The sequence below is a fragment of the Acyrthosiphon pisum genome, chromosome A1 (assembly GCF_005508785.2).
Source record: "Acyrthosiphon pisum isolate AL4f chromosome A1, pea_aphid_22Mar2018_4r6ur, whole genome shotgun sequence".
In the NCBI taxonomy this organism is placed as follows: domain Eukaryota; kingdom Metazoa; phylum Arthropoda; class Insecta; order Hemiptera; family Aphididae; genus Acyrthosiphon; species Acyrthosiphon pisum.
In genome coordinates this window covers 93330972-93355246 of record NC_042494.1, presented here as the reverse complement: position 1 = coordinate 93355246, position 24275 = coordinate 93330972, and the positions used below count along the sequence as shown (strand labels likewise).

General features: G+C 28.1%; 1 protein-coding gene across 2 annotated transcripts; it reads right to left on the bottom strand.

Annotated features, from left to right (window-relative positions):
• Positions 1-9495: 9495 nt before the first annotated feature.
• Positions 9496-14011, bottom strand: LOC100164685 (exostosin-2). Of its 2 annotated transcripts, none has more exons than XM_008182699.3 (10): positions 12962-14011; positions 12684-12893; positions 12420-12621; positions 12181-12320; positions 11892-12117; positions 11652-11832; positions 11423-11583; positions 11221-11364; positions 11012-11140; positions 9496-10946 (listed from the first exon to the last, which is right to left on the bottom strand). In XM_008182699.3, the coding sequence occupies exons 1-10, from the start codon at positions 13450-13452 to the stop codon at positions 10725-10727; spliced, it is 2106 nt and encodes a 701-aa protein (XP_008180921.1). In that variant the 5' UTR covers positions 13453-14011; the 3' UTR covers positions 9496-10724. The 2 variants fall into 2 exon arrangements, with proteins under 2 accessions (XP_008180921.1, XP_001944271.1); XM_001944236.5 differs by having other exon boundaries at positions 11423-11589; positions 12962-14008.
• Between the last annotated feature and the right edge of the window lie 10264 nt (positions 14012-24275).

Genomic DNA, 24275 nt, shown 5'->3' with positions numbered 1-24275 from the left:
TCCAATAATTCGATTTTATTTATCGAAATAAAATGAAAAATATTCTGCTTTGGAATATGAAATTAAACGTTAATACTTTTGAAATAATTAATGTACCTACCTATTACGTTAAATAGATCACATGGTATACTATATAGTATGTTTTTTTCCATCCGATAGTGCTAAGCAGCCTAAGCCCACGCGTGACAGAGAGTATCCCGATTCCCTAGTCACTCTGCAAATGTTGAGCTGTACAAAATTATTATTTTTTATAATAACAATTTATGTATAGGTACCTACATAATAATAAAAAAAAATATTGATTATAATACTCATTTGAGTATCATATTATATTATATGTAGGTACGTTCAAATGGAAAAATTAAATAATCTAATTATATATGACTACTATATATAATATAGGTAGCTACTACTGGTAGGCACTATAGGTAGATTTGCTATATACTTGTGCTGCTGCGGTAGACATTATTAAAATTAATAAACAACATTATATAGGTATTCACTATTCTTAATTCTTTTATTATGTTTATAGGTAAACTGTAAAAATATACGCGATGTCTGTCTCCATATCTAGTTACATCTTACATCTCATCAATATATACTTTTAATTTATAAAGATTCTCGATACCACACCTGCGTGTACCCAATACACATGAAGACGATAGATGACCACATGCCAGTGAGCTTGAATTCAGAATTGGAACCAAATTAGATGAGGGATGCAAAAGTGTAAAAACTACCTCATAATTATAGGGCAGTGAAGTTGTTGCATTAATTTGTGTGTTTTTTGTAAATGCTTATATTTATTGATGAGTGAGCTTAAAATATGTTTCGTTAAACTCTTAATTTAAACAAAAAAAAATTATATTGTAATAAATGTAATTTTGGCGATTTTTTAGGGTTCCGTACGGTAAAACGGGACCCTATATTACTAAGGCTCCGCTGTCCGTCCATCTGTCACCAGGCTGTATCTCATGAACCATGAAAGTTAGAAAGTTGAAATATTCACAGATTATGTATTACTGTTGCCGCTATAACAACAAATACTAAAAATCCTAGAATATATAATATAAGCAGTGTTGCCAACATGTTTATAGCTGATGATGGTACTGAACCCTTCGTGCGCGAGTCCGACTCGCACTTGGCCGGTTTTTTAATTTTACTGCAATTTTAACTATTTTTCATAATTTTCGTTTACATTTAAGATTATATAAATTAATATATAAAATAAAATTAAGTAAACGTAGCAGTGAACAAATTTCTATATAAATTTGCTGTAATACTATTTTATTAATAATTCTGTAGAGCGATATAGACTATAGCTATTATATTTCTGTAGAGCGATTATCGCATTTAGGTCATTAAGGTAAAAACTTGTCCCTCAGTAAAATATACTACCAGCATTCAGTTAAATTTAAAAATATCGACATCGTATTTCAACTAGTAAATATAGATGTAATATTCAATAGAGTTAAAACTTACAGTACAGTACTGAGACCGCTAGAATCATCTGCATGTTTGTGAGCCCGTACTGTAGTCGTTCGTTATACTTTGTCGCATGACGCATATACTTATTTATTACATATATTTCATCCGTTCAAATGCCAAAAGTCAAACCGATTAAATCAGCCATTTAAAAAAAATAGTAATCATATTTAATTGTTATTATTATTATTTATTAATACATTTGACTTTATTGATTATAATTGAATTTTTCGATGCAATTTTTAAATTTATAAGTGCAATTTTGAATATATTTTAATGCAATAATGCAATCAATTTAGTGTGTTTTTTTAATGCAATGACTTCGCTGCCCTACTTATAATATTTAAATGTCATATTAACTAAGATACCTATAATTAGAAGGGGTTCACAAAAATAATTTTTTAAAATAAGAAAGACTCCGTCCTCTCGCATTCCCCTGAATTCAAGCACTGTAGACATAGACGTATTTACCTTAAGGGCTGCAGATGAGGCCCCCAACATTTTGATGTTTAAATGTTTTTGTTGGCATTTTTTTTTCTTTTAAAAGCGCCCCTGCCGAGCCAAAGATTACTCTGAGTTCTGACTGTATAGATCAAGTATGTCAAACTCATAGTATTAACTGGGCAAAATATATTGAATAGTTTATAGTACCTATGGGAGCCATACATACAATTTAACAAAACATAACATTTTATACACATTTTTAAAATTGTAGTCATTAGGTGCTTACAATACTAATAGGTACATTACTTATTAAAATTCAGTTTATCAGAAGATAAGACAGAAAAGTAACATAATGCATATCTCACACTAACATAGTTGTGACACGAAAGGAAAATTGTATAATTTTTACTTATTTATTATTTTTTTTTAATTGTCCATTGGTATTGCTATCTACAGGCCGATAAAACGAGCCGAGGGCCGCCTGTTTTACATGCCTGGTATAATATATTATAATTTATAGATGATGGAAAGTCTTATACGTGTATGCAATTAATTATCTTATATTCTTATATTCGTATAACGTATAACGTATATAAATATATAATCTTATGCTAGTAATTCTACATGTACTTATACCTATGTCCTACACGTATCAATAATTATGTCTAATATATTTAATACATGTACCTACATAGACATAGTGTCGAATTTGACGGAGGGGATTATAATATAGGCAAATACCATGGGCCCCCACAAAATTATCCTAGGTTTTATTTTCCTGATAAATTTCAAAAATTATTAAATATATGTTAATACATTGCAATGCGATAGAAAGAAAATCACTTATTTTATTTATATGTAAATAATCAATACGTTAAAATGTGATTTAAAAAAAAAAATTTTGTAATATAAAGACAATTTAATGGAATAGGGAAGAAAATTAAGAAACCTACAATATTTTTTGTCCCGTGCCCCCAAAATTCTTAATCCTATATTGAATTATATTATACAATACAGAGTATAGGACATAGGTATATATGTATATTGAATAAAACTTCCTTGTCCTGACTCCAGAGTGGTTTTCGTAAAGCACATAGCTTCGTCGATTGACGTCAGGACTATAATAATAATTTACAATATACACTCCGCGAGCACACGGGGTTGATATTTTTAATCATTTATTTATTTAACAATGCCGTTTTTGCAACGTGTATATATTTATAAGTACATGAATATATATTATCACGTATCAACTGTTTTTTTCCTCATCAACTTCGACATCCCTCTTCACCCGTCCTTCAAAGCAATATCAATAAAACGCAATTTAATAGGTAGGTAGGTACTTTGTATATTAACATAATATTATTTTAAACAGCGGTTCATTCATTGAACTTCGATTGTCGAACCGTAGACATAATAATATATATAAATATTTTTTAAATGTAAAATATAAAAATATATTACCAATATGGCAGGTAGTTCCAAACTTCCAAACTTTGTATTCTCATACACAGTAAAAATAAATTACTTATATTATGTATAAGGTATGTAATGCATATACGTGTGCAAATGTGTAATATATATAATATATAATACAGGTTGATTCATTTAAAGGGAATAAACACTATTTTTCTCGGAAAGTATAAACATTTATAAAAATATTGTTTTCACGTAATTTTAACTTCATCATTTAAAAGTAACACATTTAAACCATAAATTCTCAGAAAAATATTTTGCTTTGGAAAATGAAAATTATCATTGGAAAAAGTAAAATATTTAAAAAATTTGTCTGGTATTGATTAAATTATTTTTAAACGAAACAATATTTTAAAAAACATAAATACTTAAGAAGATGAGTGTTAAACACACCTTTGAAAAAATCATATTGTACGGGTATTTTAGGTATACATATAGTATATTACTATTAGAGAGAGAAACCGCTGCGACGCAATTGGGGTAACTACCCGAGATAATTAAGTACCCACGGGTCATTGCTCCGGCGGCAACTTAATGAATAATGCATTTCATACTGTTATAAATTATAATAAACACATAAACTTGATAGGTACTTGATTCGTACAATACGTATTTTTGCTTTAAAAATAACCACCAATGTTCTGCATATTACGTAAATATGAATTATACCTATATCATACGCTGCAGGGGTGAACATGAGACCCATTCGGCCCACTATTATGAAAAAAAGGCACTATACCAAGGGTGCCCAACCCGCTGGAAGTATTCCAACTGGCCCGTCACCATTTTATAAAACTAGATATTTTTATAGATATAAATAAAAATAAAAATTATAATTTAAAAAAAAATATTTATTAAAATAAATAACACTAAAAATATATTTCTTAACACGAAAAAAATACATTATCAAATTATCAACATACGAACGCAAAACTAGAAAATCGTCCTAAGCTGTCACCGACAAATACAAATATTTCCCAGACGACGGGGGCAGACTTGTTATTATTCCGGCCAGCGAGTATTCATTATGCATAGGTACAATATATTCTGTTCGGTCGGCGTTAAGATTTCGTGCCTGTTTACTTATTCAAATCATTTATTATTGATACCTATATAGTATACAGGTTGTCCCGTGAGGATTTACCTATTAGCCGTAGAGGGGGACTCGCCGCCCGGACAAAAACCGGTTTTTTGCCGTTTTACTTATTAATTAAAAAAATTATTAAAAATCAGGAAATTAATGAAATTAAAATGTTGAAACGTCAATATTTTCAGAAAAATTAACTCTACAAAATGGCAATCTTCAATATTTTTTTAAATAATTAATTAAAAAAATAATTTTTTTAACTTTTTTACCAAAACATAAAAAAAAATAAAAAATTAGTTATTTGTAGTGCTTACCTCTGTGAGTCTTAATAAGAAAACAGAATTACGATATCTCTATTATTTCAGGAGATATCGCAATGAGTAAATCCTCACGGGACACCCTGTATATACTACGCGTATAGGTATAATATAATATTATATTATAATATTTTAACGAGGATTCGTATTTCGATTTGTATCAGGTATACTGCAGTGCTCGATGTATTCTGTACATTATATTGTTAGGGAAGTCTTTTAGATTCTGAACGGAGCGATGAATATGAGTTATGACGTATTGATTTTGCAATGACATACACGTTTTATATATAATGATTCCATCTCAAACGGTTATTTCTTATGGCAAATTGAATTTAATTGGTTCATAAATATTGAAAATTCTTTGTCTTTGCACTGTTTTTTCGAACATTATATTATTAGGTACCAACTATCATATTTTATCCATAATATCTGCACTCTGCAGCTAGAACTTGGAATATAGTTCAATAATTTCGTGTGATATTAAATATTTTATCATTCATATATTTTGATAATCCTATCACCAGCGGAAATAGATTTTACCCAATTATTTTTATGTTCTTTTGAGCGATGTCTAACTACTGTAAGTAAAGTATTATTATATACGGACAGCCAAAAGGCGGGTAAGTGAATGTCGCTCTGCATGCTGTACAGTAGGTAACAAATGGGTTACTGAATATAATGGATGGTAATGATGGTATTAAATTTGAATTCAATGATATATTTATATCACTGTATAAGAAAAACGATTCTGAGCGGTGACGGTTTGTCAGTATGGATATTTTATATTATATATTTTATATTGTTATTACTTATTATTAATACGGTAATAAGTTGATTAATATTAAAAAATTACAACAAAATAACTAAAATCGTTATTCTTAGTTATTCAATATGTAATTTCCTCCAAATTTGAGCATAAAATTACTATGTGTTTTTATATTCTTGAGATTTTTTAGTTACAGATTAACCAACTTCCGCTTAAACTTGTTGTACATTTTCAATCTTTAGCCATAAAATTTGAATATTTTATAAATTTTTAGGTGCAAAATCATTTTTTAATTTTAAATTTAATACATTTTGTCAAAATTTGAACTTTAAATGCTTATAAAAAAAAATTGTGCCTATGTATTTTAAATATTCTTCAACTGCTATTGTAACAATATATCAGACGCCTTGTATTAATTTTTCACATTTTTTGGCTCAACAAATAAAACTTTATTGATATTCATAGACGAAAAAACTAAAAACATTGGAAACTGAAAATGTCCGTAAACAGCTCAAAACAAGTCAAAATGTTATGGTGTATAAAAATAAAATAAAATAAACATGTGATATAAATTTCAAGTGTCCATGGTTTTTCGTTTTTGAATTACCTCAATATACGAAAATGGCCACATGAGGAATCCAATGCTGTAAAAATTTGAACTTAAAACACTCATAAAAATTTAATTTGATTTGCTTGCAGACATTTTTTTTTATGATAAAAGTAAACAAACTTATGAGGAATCTTGTATTAAATTTTCAAATCTTAGATTTAAAAAAAAAAATTGTTATGAATCTTAACTCAAATTAATTTGCTAATTTTCGTGATTTTTCGGTATTTTGTCAAGATTTGAACTTTAAATGCTAATAAAAAAAACTGTGATTAAAGATTTTTAATATGTTTCATCTGTCTTTGAAACAATATATTAGGAGCCTTCTATTAAATTTTCAAGCTTTTTTACCCAACAAATAAAATTTTATTGATATTTATAGACTAAAAAATTAAAAACTTTGGAAACTGAAAATGTCCGTTAACAACTCAAAATTTATAAAAAAAATTATAAGAATAAAAACACCTATTATCAATATATTGTAGAAAAGAAGTATAAAAGTTTAAAAGGGGGCTCTGAATTATAGATGGGCGTATGCACGGCGTTGTTCGTCGGTAGTACACTAGTACCGAGAGTCAGGACTCACGGGTCGCAAGTTGAGCCACACACTGTTTAGTTGGGTTTCGTTAGGTTTCGTTAGGTTTAGTGAGGTTTAGTGAGGTTTAATCTAACCTAACGCTGCTTACAGCATTGGCCGGTATTATTATTTAGATTTAAATAATTTCGATAACGGCAGCGCCATCTAACGCCGCCGAATAATTTTTAACACAATGTTGTGCTTGAAGAACTGGCCCTCGCAGCTGCTTAATTTCCTAGTTAGATAGCGTTGTCATATACGATCTACAACTCGGACATCTCCAAGACACTGCAATTTTATTTGCAAATAGGTAGTTGAGTAGAAAAATTTATATTTTTTGTACCAAGTAGATACTGTAGTACTAGTTTGACTTCAAGATTTTTGTAGGTACCTATACATTTTTATGTCAAAACACACAGAAACGTATTTTTAAAAAGTAGGTAGTTACCTATCTATCTTTCAATTCACAATTTGTCATTTTTATATTGTTTTATAAAATGCAATTTTAATTAACCAATATAAAATGTCCATCTTTCTGGCAAAAGTATTTTATCTGTATTAATTATTTTTATTAAATCGTATAAGTAGTGAAATCAATTCGTAAGTTATTTCCTAGGTATAAAATAATTATAGTCTGTATGACTAATATTATGTAATTTAAACAATAATTTTAAAATTACAAATCTGAAATCTTAAGTTAAATAATATATTGGTAAATACAGGATAGTAGGTAACTACTATAGGCAAATAATATAATGCATTATAATTATATTTATGTTACCTCAGTAGGTGGTTTGCGTATTTTTTTTATTAAATGGTTCTCCAGTAAATTCATATCTGTGATTATAATATTATATAATGATCTAGAGATTTATATTTCTCTGTTAATACCACGATTAAAGATATCTTTAATCGTGGTTAATACTCTATAAACAGTTAATCAGAATAAAAAATACCAATAATACAAAACTTAAGAAAGGAAACTATAGGAGATATTATTTTTTGTTAAAAAGTTAGGTATAACTTAACTTTAAAGTTAACTGTAATACTAATTTAGACACGTTTTCTGTAAATAACTGCTTTCGAAATGGTTCAGTATAATTATTAATATCACATTCTGGAATACCTATTAAGTATGCAGACAATATGACATCAAAAACTTTTTTGTTTTTTAAACTCGGGAAAAATTGAAGAAACAGCGCCTTTTTTAATGTGGTTTTGTTTTTTTACTCCAGCAACCTTTAGGATATAAATTCCTATTTAAAATTAAAAAAAAACTTATACGTCAATAATATATACGCTTAGTCACTAAATCATAGGGTGAGAAACTGAGAAATTATCAGCACATACAAATTTTACTATATATACAGTTTAAAGTTTTTTAATTATTTGCTTTACTTATAGCTTCGTTCCATGCTAGATTATTATAAATTAGAGTTGCGTCCACGAGTTGCCTCTTACGCTCTATTCATACCTAGGTACTCCCTGACGGTCGACGGACAAGACGTCCTTTACCAGCTTATTGAAGACTCAATAGGATTCTTCGGCCTCTTGAAGAGTCGTAGCCTTCTCGATCATGTCGGTGTGAAGGTCAGAGAACACAGGTCTACAGAGTGGATAAATATGGCATATCATCAGAGCTCAAAGGACGCCCAAAGCGCGTCGCGTGTACATCAAGCCCTCACTACGTCCCACCAAAGGCATTGGAACAAGGAGTGCCCAGCAGTGTCCGAGGTAGGTACTGGAGCAGAGGATAAGCTAGGTACTTACAAGGCAACTTAGTTAGGTATAGTAAATAAATCGCATATTAAATAGACAGAATTTTCTGATTCATATAACTACTATAACTTCCCAAAACAATTAAATATGCCTAAACACTGATACCTACTCACAGAAAACCTAATAAAAAATGTCAATAGATTAAAATGATTTATAATACACCTACGTATAGTTACTCGAATTTATATTAATAGGTAGCAAAATAATCAGACGACTAATCAGCATTTTCATAACTTCTAGTTTCTACCTCGTTATTGATTATTATTAAATCCTAAATAATCTTTTAGTAGGTAATTCGATCGGCAAGTCGCAGATAATATTGTATCCAAGGTTTATAGAACTCAGGGCCGGAAGTACCTACTTATGAAATATGCAATGTGTACCTATACATATTACAATATATACGAATATACCACAATGTATACCTACATATACATACAGACACTGATTAAAATACTTAATTTTAAAACTACATAAATTATGTGATTACAATATGCGCATAGGTAATCTACGTTTGGGTATTATAAGTATTAAACACGTATATTAAAGTATTATCATTATAGATTGTCGAGTTTTGAGAAGATAATATAGTCTATACATATTTTACAATGTACATGCATAGTTTAATAGTAACTATAACCTAACCCATTTTTATTATACTTAAGAGTTGCAGCAAGACAGTAATAGAACCTGACAATTGAAACAAAAAATACAATATTGCATAATTATCATGGATATAGTTGCCTGATATGATATTTTGTTAATGCAACTAGGACCTTGGTACTTATACTTTTATTTAATATTTTTTAATGATGTTGTTAAATAATTGATTAATGATCAAAAATATTATATTTGTAGCATAATATCTATTTGGTAAACAGTAGAGTTGAATGCAGTACAACTAAAATTGTTATGAAAGACAACTGACTAGTGATAACTACTTTTAATACACAAGACTAGTGGCTGACTTTTTATTTGAGTCTTTACTATCTCACAACTATTAATATGAATGGTTTAGTCAAACTATTATTTAACTTCTAGTTTGTTCTAGGATTGTAAATTAATAATTATAATAATTTAAAATTGTTGGAAAATATTGACTAATAATTTATACAAACACTGTCAATTAAAAATCAATTAAATTATTGTAGATAATTCAATAACACAAAAAACAATTGCATTCTGTATTGAACTATAACTTAAATTGTTTGCTAAAATATATTATAATGTATATCTTATGGCCAATCTTTAATCTTGTTTACAAATTATTCAACAATATAATACATAAATAAAAAAATTTAAAACAATAATAGCCTAATTATAAATATTTTAAACCTGTACAAGTACACTTTTTCAAGTTTGTGATAGTTTACAATGTTTACATGGAATGGCAATTTTATAATTATTATATTAAATTATTTATTACATAAATTGTTCTTATTTGATTCATACATAATTACATGTTTATGCTTATTAAAAATAACACAGTTCGTCAAGAACTAATTAAAACAATTAATTATCTAAATAACATGTATAAAATAGGAAAACAATCTAGTGATGGCTGAATAATTGAGGCAGGACTTACAATGATATACAAAAAAAAAAATATATACACCAAAAACATTTAAAAAAGTAACAAGTGAATTATTTCAATGACACAACCAATGAAGAGACTAAGGCTACTTATTTCTTTTAAATAAAAAAAATTGTGAATATCAATAAAATAAAAACTTGATGGTAACATAAGTCTATAAATGCTAAGCTCATTAAAATTAAAACACAAAAATATATATAATTCAAATAAATTCAATTACTCATTTAAAATAATATCTATTGCTGATCAATTGAATTTATTAATAAAATATATAATATTCTGCTCAAAATAAGAAACGCATACGGGGCGACCAGGTTTTTTTGGTGGCAGATAGGTAACACTCGTATATCATCCCCTCAGAGTCACCAATATATATACCTGCTGTGAAGTATTGCCATACCCTTGCACACAATTCGGCCATCATATGCGTTGTTTTTATTTTGAACAAAGTATTATAATAAACACTTAATACATTACAGATTGACTTTAAAATGCTGATGGAGAAAAATGAAGAAAAATAAAAAACTTAAAGTTATGAATGTCACAGGTTTTGATCATAAGTCTTCATATAAGTAAATATAGCACAATATGATCACAATTCTCCAACATTGTTATACCTCTTCAATTTTGTTGGAAATACATCTTTGTACAGAACAGGATCAACTCTATACTCTACAGTCTTTAACGGCATTCTACCATAAATAGTGGCAAACATGTTCACACATGATGTTCTTGTAGCCATGTGTCCTTGGTCAGCTGATAACATTTCAGTGTTTGTACATTGTGGACACTTAAACTTCTTTTTAGGAGTTACCTATTGAAAAGTTGAACATTTGAAATGTTGAAACAAAAAAATAATTTATATTATGTGTAAATTACTTTAATTGGAGCTTTGTTTGTAGTGTTGGACACTAAAAAGTTCATTGCAATGTCTTCACAGTTCATATGTTCATCTACCCATTGTTTGATATTATTAGGCATGATATATGTATAAGCTTGATTCCAATACTATTTATGAATGTATAAAATTCAAAATTATGTTTAATGAAAAAGTTTATTATTTTTTTATCAATAATAAATGTTCTTACTTTATGGTAAAATGCTGCCCCGGTCAACACCATAGATATTTCATTCTTCCATTCTGATTCATACTTCCAAGTATTAGTTTTGTTATTCCATATATGAGTTCTGGACGGAAAACCTACAATATGATCAGGAAATTCTTTCCAAACCTAATGACAACAACCATTAAAAATTTAAATTTTACTTGAGTTTACAATAATCATTTACCTGAAATCCAAATTCAATTTCATCTAAAGTCAACATAAGTATATCATCGTCCAAAGATAAAACTGCTTCTGTTTCAATTTCCTTGTAAGGGAAAAATCGATTTGATAGTTTGTTTGCTGTTGTTTGAACAACCTTTAGAGATACATCAATTTTTGGCCACACTGAAACTTTATTTAGTAAAATGTTTATATATCACTTTTTTTAATATGTTGAAACTAGAAATACTTACAAGGTGGTGGGGATTTTAATTGATTATTCCAGACAACAATAATCTTTTGCAGACTTGGCGCCTTACTGATCATATTTATTAGTGTAAACAAACTATCTATTCTATCGTAGGATAATATTATCGCTGTGAATCCTGAAGAATCTGACATATATGGTAGGAATAATGGATTTCTGGCAGATACCTGAATAAATAAAACATGAAAAACTACTGATACATATTAAATAAATGATGCAAACTTACAGGATGTGGTCTTAAATTCCAATTTTCATAAAAATCTGAGCTATGTGGATGCAGTCTTTGGCTTAATATCTTAAGAGTAGTCATGGTAATTATTTTCAACGAAGATAAATATGTCTGATATAGCCAACGGCCTTGAGCTGACATTTCTTTCCGTCGGTCCAATGGAATACCAGAAACTACGTCTAGTAAAGTATTTAATTCAGTTTCACTCCACATAATTACAGCTCTATCAAATACAAATGAAAACTTTAGTTTTATTAAAAAATAATGTACAATAGAAAATACAAACCTTTTCCAGTCTATAACTTCAAAAAATGGTAATACAACATGATTAATAGCTACTATTGGTATACATCCAGCTGCCAATGAATCAATAAAAACCATATCCATTAGCCGTGGGCCAGGCAATATCAAACAGAATACACTGTCCTGAAGTAAATAACACAAAAATTAAAAAAAAAAAACAACATAAATTAATATATTTATTTTCATACGTTAGGTACACAAGTTTTTCTAAGTAATACTTACAGCAAGTATGTCTGCATAGTTATAAGTAATGTTTTCATGGCAAATTATTGTTCTGTCATGTCCACTATGTGAGCAAGGTTCTATAACTCTAATCATTGACATTGTTATATTCTGTGTCATTGACTTTTGTTTTTCAATTGATTTCAAAGAAGTGATGAAATCATTATGAAGATTTGTTTGAACTGTGCTGATAAATGTTGTCCTGAAAAATATTATAAATCTAAATATTTAATTTCATTCATTACAATAAATTTAATTGTTTACCTGTGTTTAAAGGTATAGTTATTACTTAAAGAAATTGCTAAATTGCTGTAAATTGCTATTGAAATATCAAAAGATGATCTATACGTCCAAGAATCAAAACCTGCACCAGCAACCATTGATTTACCAATTGATAAATCAACAACAGTTTTATAGTCTGGTGCTGTTCCTGGCACCATATTAAATATTAAATGGTTCTGACCATCATTCCAACTAAATAATATAAACAAATTTGTAAGATAGTTATTCCATTGTTATCTGTTATTATAGATCTAACTCACTGTGGTAATAATGCGAGAGCCTGTGATGTTTCTTTCACTCGAAACCGGTTTTGATTTAATGTATCAATTGATGACACAAAAACACACGCTTCTTCTGGATTTGTCGTATAGTACTGGCTCTCTACTATTGCACTCAATATAGTATGATATTCTTTGGACATTTTACCCCCGATGGGTATGAAATCCTCGTCAACATGTCTGGCCATCGGATAAACATAAACTTTAAAATCACCATTAAACTTATGGCCACACCTGTATATATTGAAACAATCGTAGAATGTGCATCGAGAGTTTGTTGGAACTGTCGGGCTGTCTTTAGGAATAACATACTGACAGACATCTTGAATTTTAGAAGGAGGTTTCTGGAGGATCGCAAAGCCGTGTGGCAGAACAACTACGTAAACAAAGGACAGCAGAAATGAGATGAATATAGAAATGTAGATCAACTTTCGGTGTCTCAATAGACGGCAACATGCTAAACGAATGAACATGGTTTTGTCAATGACGGTCGTGAGGCAGACGCCTCATTGAATAATTCGAGCAATGGCTCGGCGATGGTATTTTCTTCATTGCAAGTCGCTCGTCCATTACACGGTCCACTCGTTTAATGACATATTTGAATAAGGTAAATATTATAAAAACATAAATAACAATAATAAACACTTCAAGTAAACACACGTTAGAATGTTGCTTTATTTTCCGCGCAAATCGACCTGTTAGCAGTGTTAACTACAGACCAACTCAATTCAAATGGTCGAGTCATTTTACGTTATTAATTCACGTCTAATGATTTAAGACAATAATTTGATTTTTAAAGTTATGTTAATATGTAATTTAAAAAAAAAAATTAACAATCGTCATTTTTTACTACATTTCAAATACGTCTTGTAGTCCTAAGAGAGCATTTTATTATTATTATTTATTATCTTTATCGGTTATCATATCCACTTGGTGCACTGCGTATTCCACAGTGCATACCAACTATAGATATTATAAAGCATTTCATGACGTCATAAAATTATCTTTTTCGTTTTAATTCGATTATAATGACAAACTCCAAAGCAATAGTGAAATTACGTGGCTATAATCAGCCTTGTAAAAATACTTTTGAAAAAGTAACTAATACTAGTATTCGAATAAAAAAGTGTTAAAAATACTTTTAAAATACTTTTATAAAAATGTATTTTACGAACACTCACAAAGTATTTGAATACAAATACAAGTATTTTTTTTTAAATTTTATGCTACATAATATATAATATATTATATTGTACATCAGTATAAGTACCTATTATGTTACTATCCTTACCATAGATTTTAACAATTACTATTAACACGTCTGTCGTCTGACTACTTAGAGATAAATACATGTTCACATATTTCATTCTGCATTTAGATAATAGATATATTTCATCTAATATTGATTCAATTTTAACGAAAAAAATAAAATAAAAACTGATAGTAACTATTAATATGGAAGTATTTAAAATAATTAGATTTTCAGTTTTTTTAAAAAATTCCAATACAGAAACCATAGGTACATATAAAATTTGATGTGGTATTTTTTTAATATTAAACATTGTTATTACTGACTTTTACTATACCTACAAAAACATAACATTAGTTTTCAACGAAAACAATATTATTTTTTATTGATGTCAATTTTTTGTGAAAAACTATAAATTAAAATTGAATAAAATAAAATATAATAAAATGAACTTTATGGTATTTTAATACAAGTATTTAAATTTTGTTGAAAATACTTTTAAAAAGTATTCAAAATACTTAAAAAATACATTAAAAAAATTGTATTTAGAATACTATATAAATACTTCAAAAGGTATTCAAATACTTTACAAGACTGGCTATAATAAGGTTTATAATTATTAATCTTATTGTATATTGTACATTATTGTATATTCAACAATGCTACATAATATTATGTCTTATCATTATTATGATTAAAGTGATAGGTAGCACAAAACTAGAATACCTGCCTACCCAAGTACCTAACCAATGAGTCAAAAACATTATATATTTATATTTTACTACAACTGTTTCGGATCATGGGGGCAATTATTAATAACGCTTACTTAGAAAAACTACTGAAAAAATATACAATCATAAAGTTTTAATTTTCATATAGGACGGAGTATTATTAGTTTCAGCGCCAAATTCCAATTTCAAATAACTATACGCAAATACCTAACTCACCTAACCATATTTTAATTTATAATAGTCTCAACTTTGAAGTACTTGATGAATGATGATCATTGTGAGTTTCATTTTCATAATTTGGTCATGGCAAGAATACAATATTAGATCTTAAGCTAACTTTTTTGCACTTATATATTGACATATTATAGATACCTACATATAAATAAATGCATATTGATAAAAAATAAAAATACATTTTATAATAATTAATTATAACTTTAAAATGATTTAAGTTATTATTTCTAGATCCATGACGTCTACGATATATTATACCAGGGAATCATTTTATCAGCATAATATGCATATTATAAATGTATAATGTGCATTTCATGTAATCGCTTGTAATTATAATATCACTTCAGCTGTCATTCAGTTATGCCTCTGCAGCTAATTACAAATAAGCATTATAATATGTTTACATGCTTTTACAGTGATTAATGACTATACTTAGCCTAGCTAAGAAAATAGTTTTTAAGATGTGGGGGCTTCACCCTACTATAATAATATTAAATAAGCTTAAAAATAATAGGGGTGTTATTGAAATTTGTGCCTATGGTATCTAAACCAAAATATAGGTATGGAATAATATCTTCTAAATTAAAATAGTATACGTCTTAACAATAAGCCAATTATGTACATAAGATTTGGGCAACATTTTCAGAATTTTAAGCCAATTATAACATTTGGTCTACGCTAGGTATTCAGAATAAAATGGATCGATAGGACCTGGTTAATGTAGGTACTTATCACTTATATACGATATACCTATTGGCTATTACCCAGTACACACAAATATACAGACCAATAAATACCTACTGAGTACTGTGTCTATAAATGCCAAATGCGCTACTGATATACGATGGTTATAAGCTTATACCTGTATAAGAGTATATTATAAGTTATATACTTATACACAACGATTCGTTATATTATTTACAATGTTCACGGGGTTCAAGGGTTGGTTTAGACATTTGAGTGTTTGGCTATACATAGTGTCTAGTACCAACTAATATTGATTAAATACATTTAAGTACCTACCTATATATATATTACATTTTGATCAACGCTTGTACTTAGACAAATAATTCAATATACATAACAGTATAACACTCCATATAATAGCAAACGTCCCTTTGTCTCTAAAATAACCCTTCACAATGACCTTGGCATTAAATCAATTTAGAATGAAGCTGCGCATTTTTACAAACGGCCAAACGAGTTTTTTCTAGACTAGAAAACCGCCACAATCTACTCATCATAAATGACCTACTTACCAATTTTCTCCCTGGAAAATAGAAAACTCCGTCACAGACTCAAAATAACAGTTCTCTTGATTTTTAGTTTTAATAATTTTTAACTTTAAGCAATAAATGCCGTTAATTGGTGTCTTCTGATCCATGTAACCCCCATTCGTGTTTTTTTTCATTCATATCAAATAATTAAACATTATATTTAGCCACTTAGGTATTTTGCATAAATCGATAAATCTGTATGGACTCTATACTTATGAAGATTTTATAATTTAAAATTTTAGAGCTTAAACTATTTTTTATTCAAACGAACTTGAATGTAGGTACAGTTTTCCCCTAAACTTAATATATTTTCAACATTTGTTGGGAGTTCCCAATATTATGGAGATGACGCGTGCCCCGAAAACCCTCCGTCAGTTCCAGCCTTGAACGGCTGAACGTTCATACATAATTAATAGTAGGTATATACAAATATATACAATATACATTATTTTATATAGTATCTATACAAGTAAATAACATGCCATGGGTGATAAATGGTAATAATTGGGAATCTACATACGTCCCTATACAATTATTGTGGGTTATTCGGCTAAAATTACACAAAGATAAATTGTATTATGTTAGAAATTAGAATAGGTACATTTCAACATAATTGCTTCGCTCGATATATTGAAATATTAGTACACGAAATTATACTATATGGAATTATTCAATAATGAATAAAAAGCTCAGAGAAAAAAATCGTTCAGTACATAAATTAATATGATGCGTAGGTATATATGTAAATATACTGTATACAGCGGTCAGTAATTTTGTTGATTTTATTTTAGCATATATATTATTAAATGCATGTCCAATTATATTTGAATACCCTCTGATAACCTTTGACCCACCTCGCACATTTGTTACTTTTATTACTATATATAGTGGTATTTTTATATTGTACTTCTCGTTTCCATGACTGCACACATTATATACTAGTTACAACTTGCGCTAAATAAAAATATAATTTACCCCGTGTTTCGTGAAATTGCATTTACGCAATATACTGATGTAGTTATTATACTAATATAATAGTATATCAATATTAATAATATGTGCATAGTGCATCAATATAATATTCTGCAGTGTTGCAACTAGCGATTGCCGGGTGGGTTTTAGAAGGGGTTGTGCCTCCAACACAAAATGTTTTTAAATTAAAACGTAAATTGTCATGGCGATGGTGATTATTTAAGTGATTTATTTTTTAAGGATTATGTAAATAAGTCGTATGAATAAATTAATAATGTAAAAAAATTTAACTATTAACTTTATTTTTGACCTATTTATTAATATAATATATTTTTAAGATTTTTTTTATATTTATTAAGGTTTTTTTTTTATATATTTTTCAGTTTTATTTACAATTATATTTATGTATAATAAGTACCCATGGAATAGTTCTCCTTTAATTACTTTTAAATTTTAATACATAATAATAAATATACTAGTGTATTTGTCATTACTCATTTGACTATATGAGTACAGAGTAAGTATACCATACACTTATGTTTACGTTCTTTTCCGTATAGCTTTTTATTCCGGGCCACAAGCCTCCGAGGGCCTCAGTTATTACCACAGTATATTTCTATGGCAGAGTTAAGAATATTGTGATATTATATTAAGATTAAATAAAAAATCCATAGCACGCTATACCGCTACTCGATATTTTCACTCTGCAAGGAGAATCTTTTATTTATGTCATATTTTGGCATTGTTGTTAGTAAAAACATGTTTGAAATTTTTGTTATAGATTTGAATTTGTTAATTTTGGTTTTCTTCTGTGTCGCATAGTACTTTTTTCTTGTGAATATTTCTTGGACTATTATAATATTTATTCTGTGATTATATTTTAGGTGAGTAATTGTTACTTTTATATATAGACATATTTTAGTTATGTATAGGTATCATATTGTATATTTTTAAAAACGTCGACTATAATCGGTTGGGTTTATAATAATATAATATATTTAGATAATATATACATTTAATATTAATTAGAGCTGTAATTCAGATATAACTCAAAAATAAACCAGAGCCGCAACTCAGATTATACCTATTTCTGTAGTTATCTTTTGGGAACAACAATAGTCCAGAAGCCACTTATAGTTAATAAGTAATAACTAATAAGTAATAACCTACATCCCACCCTAGAAGCGGCTTATTACGGCGGATATAACCATTAATCACAGATTTCTATATATTAGTGTAGTACTGTAGTATAGAAGTCTGTGCCATTAATGTATACGCCATTGACTTATCGGTTTATAACTGATAATGAATTGGAAAAAAAAATAAAAATTGGTTAGTACATGAAACCACACCATAAAGACTATAAAGTAATTTAGTAATACCATTGATTATGAATACTATGTACCAATACTAATATTCATAATCAATGGTAATACTTACTCGATTATCTATATGAACCACACTCACATTTAATATTTCTATCACAAAGGCATAACATTCCCAGTAGGTACATGCGTATAGTTTCATTAATCATCATTATATATTAAAAATTATAGTGGATTGATCTATTTTGTTATTAATTTAAAAATAAAAAGTAGCAACATTATCTTTGTTCTCCCTGATGTTTTTTTTATATATTATAGTTCATACCTACTGGCTATACTGCATACGATTATACAAATACAAGTAATACAACCCCTTCCGAAAATAAATCAAAGTTGCGCCACTTACATCAGTATACGCGCACTGGCACTTAAAACATACATATGTGATATATACCTACTCTAAAAGTTATAATATTAATTTTGGTGTAGCGAGAATGTTCCTTATAAAGTTATAACTAATAATCATAGTTATATATATAACTAGTTATACCTACTACTTATAATATATTATATTATATAATCTATAGGTATAGATACTAATGTATCAATGTATTAAAATTTAGTACTTACTATTCATTATTATATTATACAAATAATAGTAATAATTTTTAGTTAATTATATTTGTTTGAAATTGATACCTACATTTAAAAATATTTGGAGTTTAGTGTTTACATCAGATTCTTTTTTCAAGTATACCCATGACTTATATTATACAATACTAGCCTATAGCTTGTAATATAATATAAACATATGGAAAGAATACTTCAAAAATGTCATAAAATATCCACTCTAACGTTAGCACATTGAACACAGATGGTGGCAGCTCGCATAGGGCATAGGTATTATACTACACATGTATACTCAAAAGAGGTAATTTATTTTAATTCCCTATAGTTATTTTTGAACAAAGTAGCGAACTACTGTGGGAGAAATCTGAAATGGTATGAACTACAAATTAATATTACCTACAATTATTTACAGTGCAATAAGTGCATACTATAATATTATATTATTTATATTATTATGTAAAATAAACGATAAAACCATTTTAAACGAAATAAACATTCTCGTCGTATTTGTATAATTTACAAAACAACCACCCACCCAGTATAATATTTATAAATGAGAAACTTCTTACATACATCAATATTATAGTATAGGTATAAACCATAAGGAATAAGAATGGTAGGTATAATAATATTATGCTCAATACCTCAATGATAATAGTGGGCTTGTTCTTTCAATGGAAATATATATGTTATATACTTAAACATACAACCGACAACAAACTCAAACTGACTTCACATGTAGGTATATCGTATATAATATTTTATCTCATACAATGCAGTATTCATTAAAACATAAGGCAATGCACATGTGCGAACCAGGGTTTAGCATACTTTTTATTCCTTTTATACTATATATGGTAAATATTGAACCACAGTATGTACTGCAGGCATAATTTTTATATTTAGATTTGATTATCTAATATTTAATAGTAGGCAGTAGCTATAGTTATTAGTTGTATACTTATTACTTATTACAATTCGATATAGTTTGTGTTTGACACTTTGACTCCCGAGTCCCGACAGATCAACACGTTGTTGTAAATTTATCGCGCTGGCATATTTTATCTTCCTATGGTTCCGATAAAAGTGAGCATAATATACATATAATAATATTATATTGTGACTAGTGAGTCAGTTCGAGGCTTATCAAATTATTCAGTAATATAATTTAAATATACATATATATTAATATATAGTTAAACTAGACCTAGCACAACAATTTAAATCTTATCAATAAAATAATAATTGATTATAATGTGCTAAAATCAATCGATTCCGTGGTATTAAAATCATATATTTATTTATAATAAAGTAAATAAAAGTACGTAAGTAATTACTCAAAGGTTTAAATACGCAAAACCACACATCAACGTCTAACGAACAAACTACCAAAACCAGCCCAATGCAGGCGGTGAATAGAAACACGTCAAAGTAATAAATGTCATAAAATGTTTTCTACTGAACCCTTTTTACTAGTTTTGTAATTTACAGGTTTTATTTGAAACTGCACCAGCTCAAATCAGTCTCCTCTAATAAACAAAAATGTTACACATATCATTATTCACCACAGCCGCTTTAAAAGATAATATTTTACCAAAGCAAACGTTTTCGTTGAAACAATTGCTAACGAAACATTTCCCAAAACGAACCAATAAGCCATAATATAATTATTAATTCAATAGGCGGCATTAAACAAATTCATTAATAAATTATTGCACTCGGGGATATAACCAAAGCTTCAAATATGTTATCCGCCTCACGAGTCATGGATTTCTCATTTCTAATAACATATTTTGTATATTCTTAAGAGACCGCAGGCAAACAGTCGACAACCTAATCAATACACACTCGGCTATATTATAATCGATATATATATAATATTTGATATATATTTGTGTATTACATAATATGTAATATACAAATATGTTATATTATGTCGATTATACAAAAAAATTCTGATAAGCAAAACAATAAATTCATCATACCGAATTATTCTATCAAATGATTGTACACACAAACTAACTGTTATCTCCTAAGTATCAGACAATTTTTAAGTACAAATATTGACGTCCCCCATGGCTCGGTCCTCGGTATTACCATTTACCACGCTGAAGTCCAAGTAGATAAGTTTGCAGCAAATACATAACAAGCTTCCGAAGTCAACTATTATAGGTATAGTCGTATAGGTATACTCTGTTCCAAAAGAGAAGACACCAGATTTACGTAGCAAAACCGGATTTGTCTGTGGCCGCCTGGTGTCTTCTCTTTTGGAGCAGGGTATAACATATTATGAAGATGAACCACGATGATTTCTCTAAACTTCCCGGATCGATTGTACTATTGTAGTATCTTACAAAAATACTATAGCTAATATCAAATATTTATTATGGAAGACACAGTTACTATATTGTTGTCTTCTTTGACCTTTGTAAGCAATAATTTTTGAAATATCTCAAACAATTATACACGTCAAACAAACTTTTACTATGTAAATATTGCAATTAATGCTACTAAAAACTATAACATTTAAATTTTATTTAATTATTTATTTTTGTTGTATCTAGCTCCTTCTATTTATTAACTTGTAATTATAAATAAAATTATTATAAAATGATTTCAATCCCTTTAAAGGAGGTTTACCCCAGCACCCGTACTTCCGAAATCATAAATTGTAATCAATCAGTATTATGTACATTATTTTGTACAATTTTGTAATTGCACCTCTATAAAGGCCATGGCCGTGGCCTCCCATGGGTTACCATGGAAAAAAAGTAGTAGTATAATATAGTGATTAGTGACTAAAATAGTAACAACCATTGAACATCTGATGTGATATAAATGTCTCAATAATTAATTAATTTGTACTTATCATATCAAAAAAATGTCAACCTTTTTAACTCCATTGAATTTTAGAAATTTATTTTCCCGCAGTAAGGACAATTGATAAAATTTCAAATTTAATCTTGAAGGCTTATACCATGCATAGGTCTAATATTAAATTTAGCCTCTCCAAAAAATTGTATTTTAATTGAAGTATTAAATCCTTTATTAATTATTTAATACAGTAAATTTTTGAAGGAATTATTTTATTAAGTTTAAAGAATGATTCATTATATTCACGTGTTTTCTATAGTAGATGATTGGATCTACCCACAGAACATAAAATAGGTTTAATAATATATAGTTTTACAAATTAGTAATTACAATATAATTTTACTGATAACATTTCAATTTATCAAGAATATAGTAGTGTTTTTTTTATAAATTTAAAATGTTGTATCGACGGTTACAATTATAATATATATATATAAATATAAGTACCTACCTAAATGTTGTAATTTGTTTTAGTAAAAATATTTTGTCGTTTTTGTAATAGGTAGATGTATAAATGTATAATTATAATATGTACATTAAATATAGGAAAGTGGGTGAGAAATAAATGTATAGGTATTATGGTATATACATAAATACTATTAAAATAAAGTTATGTATTGAGTATTATAAAGGTATTTTAACATGGGGTGGGGGACAGAGCCACCCACCGGTGTGTTTCATCTAAATAATATGCAAAGCCCCTCCAAGTCAAAAAATTGAATTGTGCATATGATATCCCATGATAATATGATATTAAATGAACTATTTATTGCGCATATACATTCATATTTCATATACATTATTCTAATAACTATACCGTGTGTCCACGAAAACGGGGCACACTATAATTCAATTACTCATATTACTTATATATATACTTTATATATATATTTTTGAATTCTGTTTGTGGGAGGACATGATGCTAGACTGTTGGATAATCAATCTCCTGCATACAGAATTCTAAAATATGTATAGGGTACTGAGAAATGTAGGTAACTGAATTATGGAGTGTACCCAGTTTTCGCGGACATACGGTATAGGTAACTATAATAAATTGAAAAATGCCGTTAAATGTGTCAATCACATTTTTTCATAATCTATTTATTATTACAATATGTTGCACATATTAATTAGTACATAAAGTACACGCTTAAAATTCGAATAAATATCTTAAATAAAACAGTAAGCCACGAACGTGTTACTGATTATTAGGGTCTGGATTTAAATGCCCTCAAAACTATACAAATATACACTAAAAATTAGCCATAAATGTCCCTAAAAAAATGCATTTTACCGCAAAAATGACCTTAATAATGCCATCTTGATTTTTTAATGATTTTATTATGTCCATTATTTAACTCAATATTATATTAAAATTACGTACATAAAATAAAAACATACAAAATACGACCGTGATGTACCTAACACGAACTCACCAATTTATTTATGCGAGTACGGTTGACGCTTCACAGTCAATAATTAAGATAAAATAAAAATTGAGTCAAAATTAATCGAATGATTGATAAAATGTATGGAAAAACTCGATAATCCTATTAAACGAAAACAACTTAAACATCAAGAAAACAATAATGCTCTAAAACTACTCTAAAAATTAAAAAACTTCTAAATATGCAAAAAAATGCAAAATAGGATTTTTAGCTTTGAATAACTCGTTATATGAAACGAATTATAATGTACTTGGAAAGCATTGTCTAAAATCAACCAAAAAATATGAACTTTGCATTGAAATCCGGGCCCCATTCATTATCGTTTTTAAAACAGCTGAGAATTGCGATTTAGCATATTATCATAATATTATATTGTGTCGAAGCTAATATGTACAACACTGACAACTGACAAGTAAAAATTGCAACTTTATAATCAATTGGGTACCTAATTTGAAAATCTATTTAACATTGTACGCGTAGAGGTACTTACAGTCGAATCCATCAATGCCCAATGGTGGTATATTGTACTACATTTTTGTTTGGACTTTAATAATAA

What these genes read in the sequence shown, in the direction of transcription:
- LOC100164685 (XM_001944236.5), bottom strand. Translation starts at nt 13,452, where the DNA reads ATGTTCATTCGTTTAGCATGTTGCCGTCTATTGAGACACCGAAAGTTG. An exon ending in AAATTGAATTTGGATTTCAG is followed by an intron (nt 11,365 to 11,422) that starts GTAAATGATTAT and finishes TGTTGTCATTAG; the next exon opens with GTTTGGAAAGAATTTCCTGA. An exon ending in CAAACAAAGCTCCAATTAAA is followed by an intron (nt 10,947 to 11,011) that starts GTAATTTACACA and finishes ACTTTTCAATAG; the next exon opens with GTAACTCCTAAAAAGAAGTT.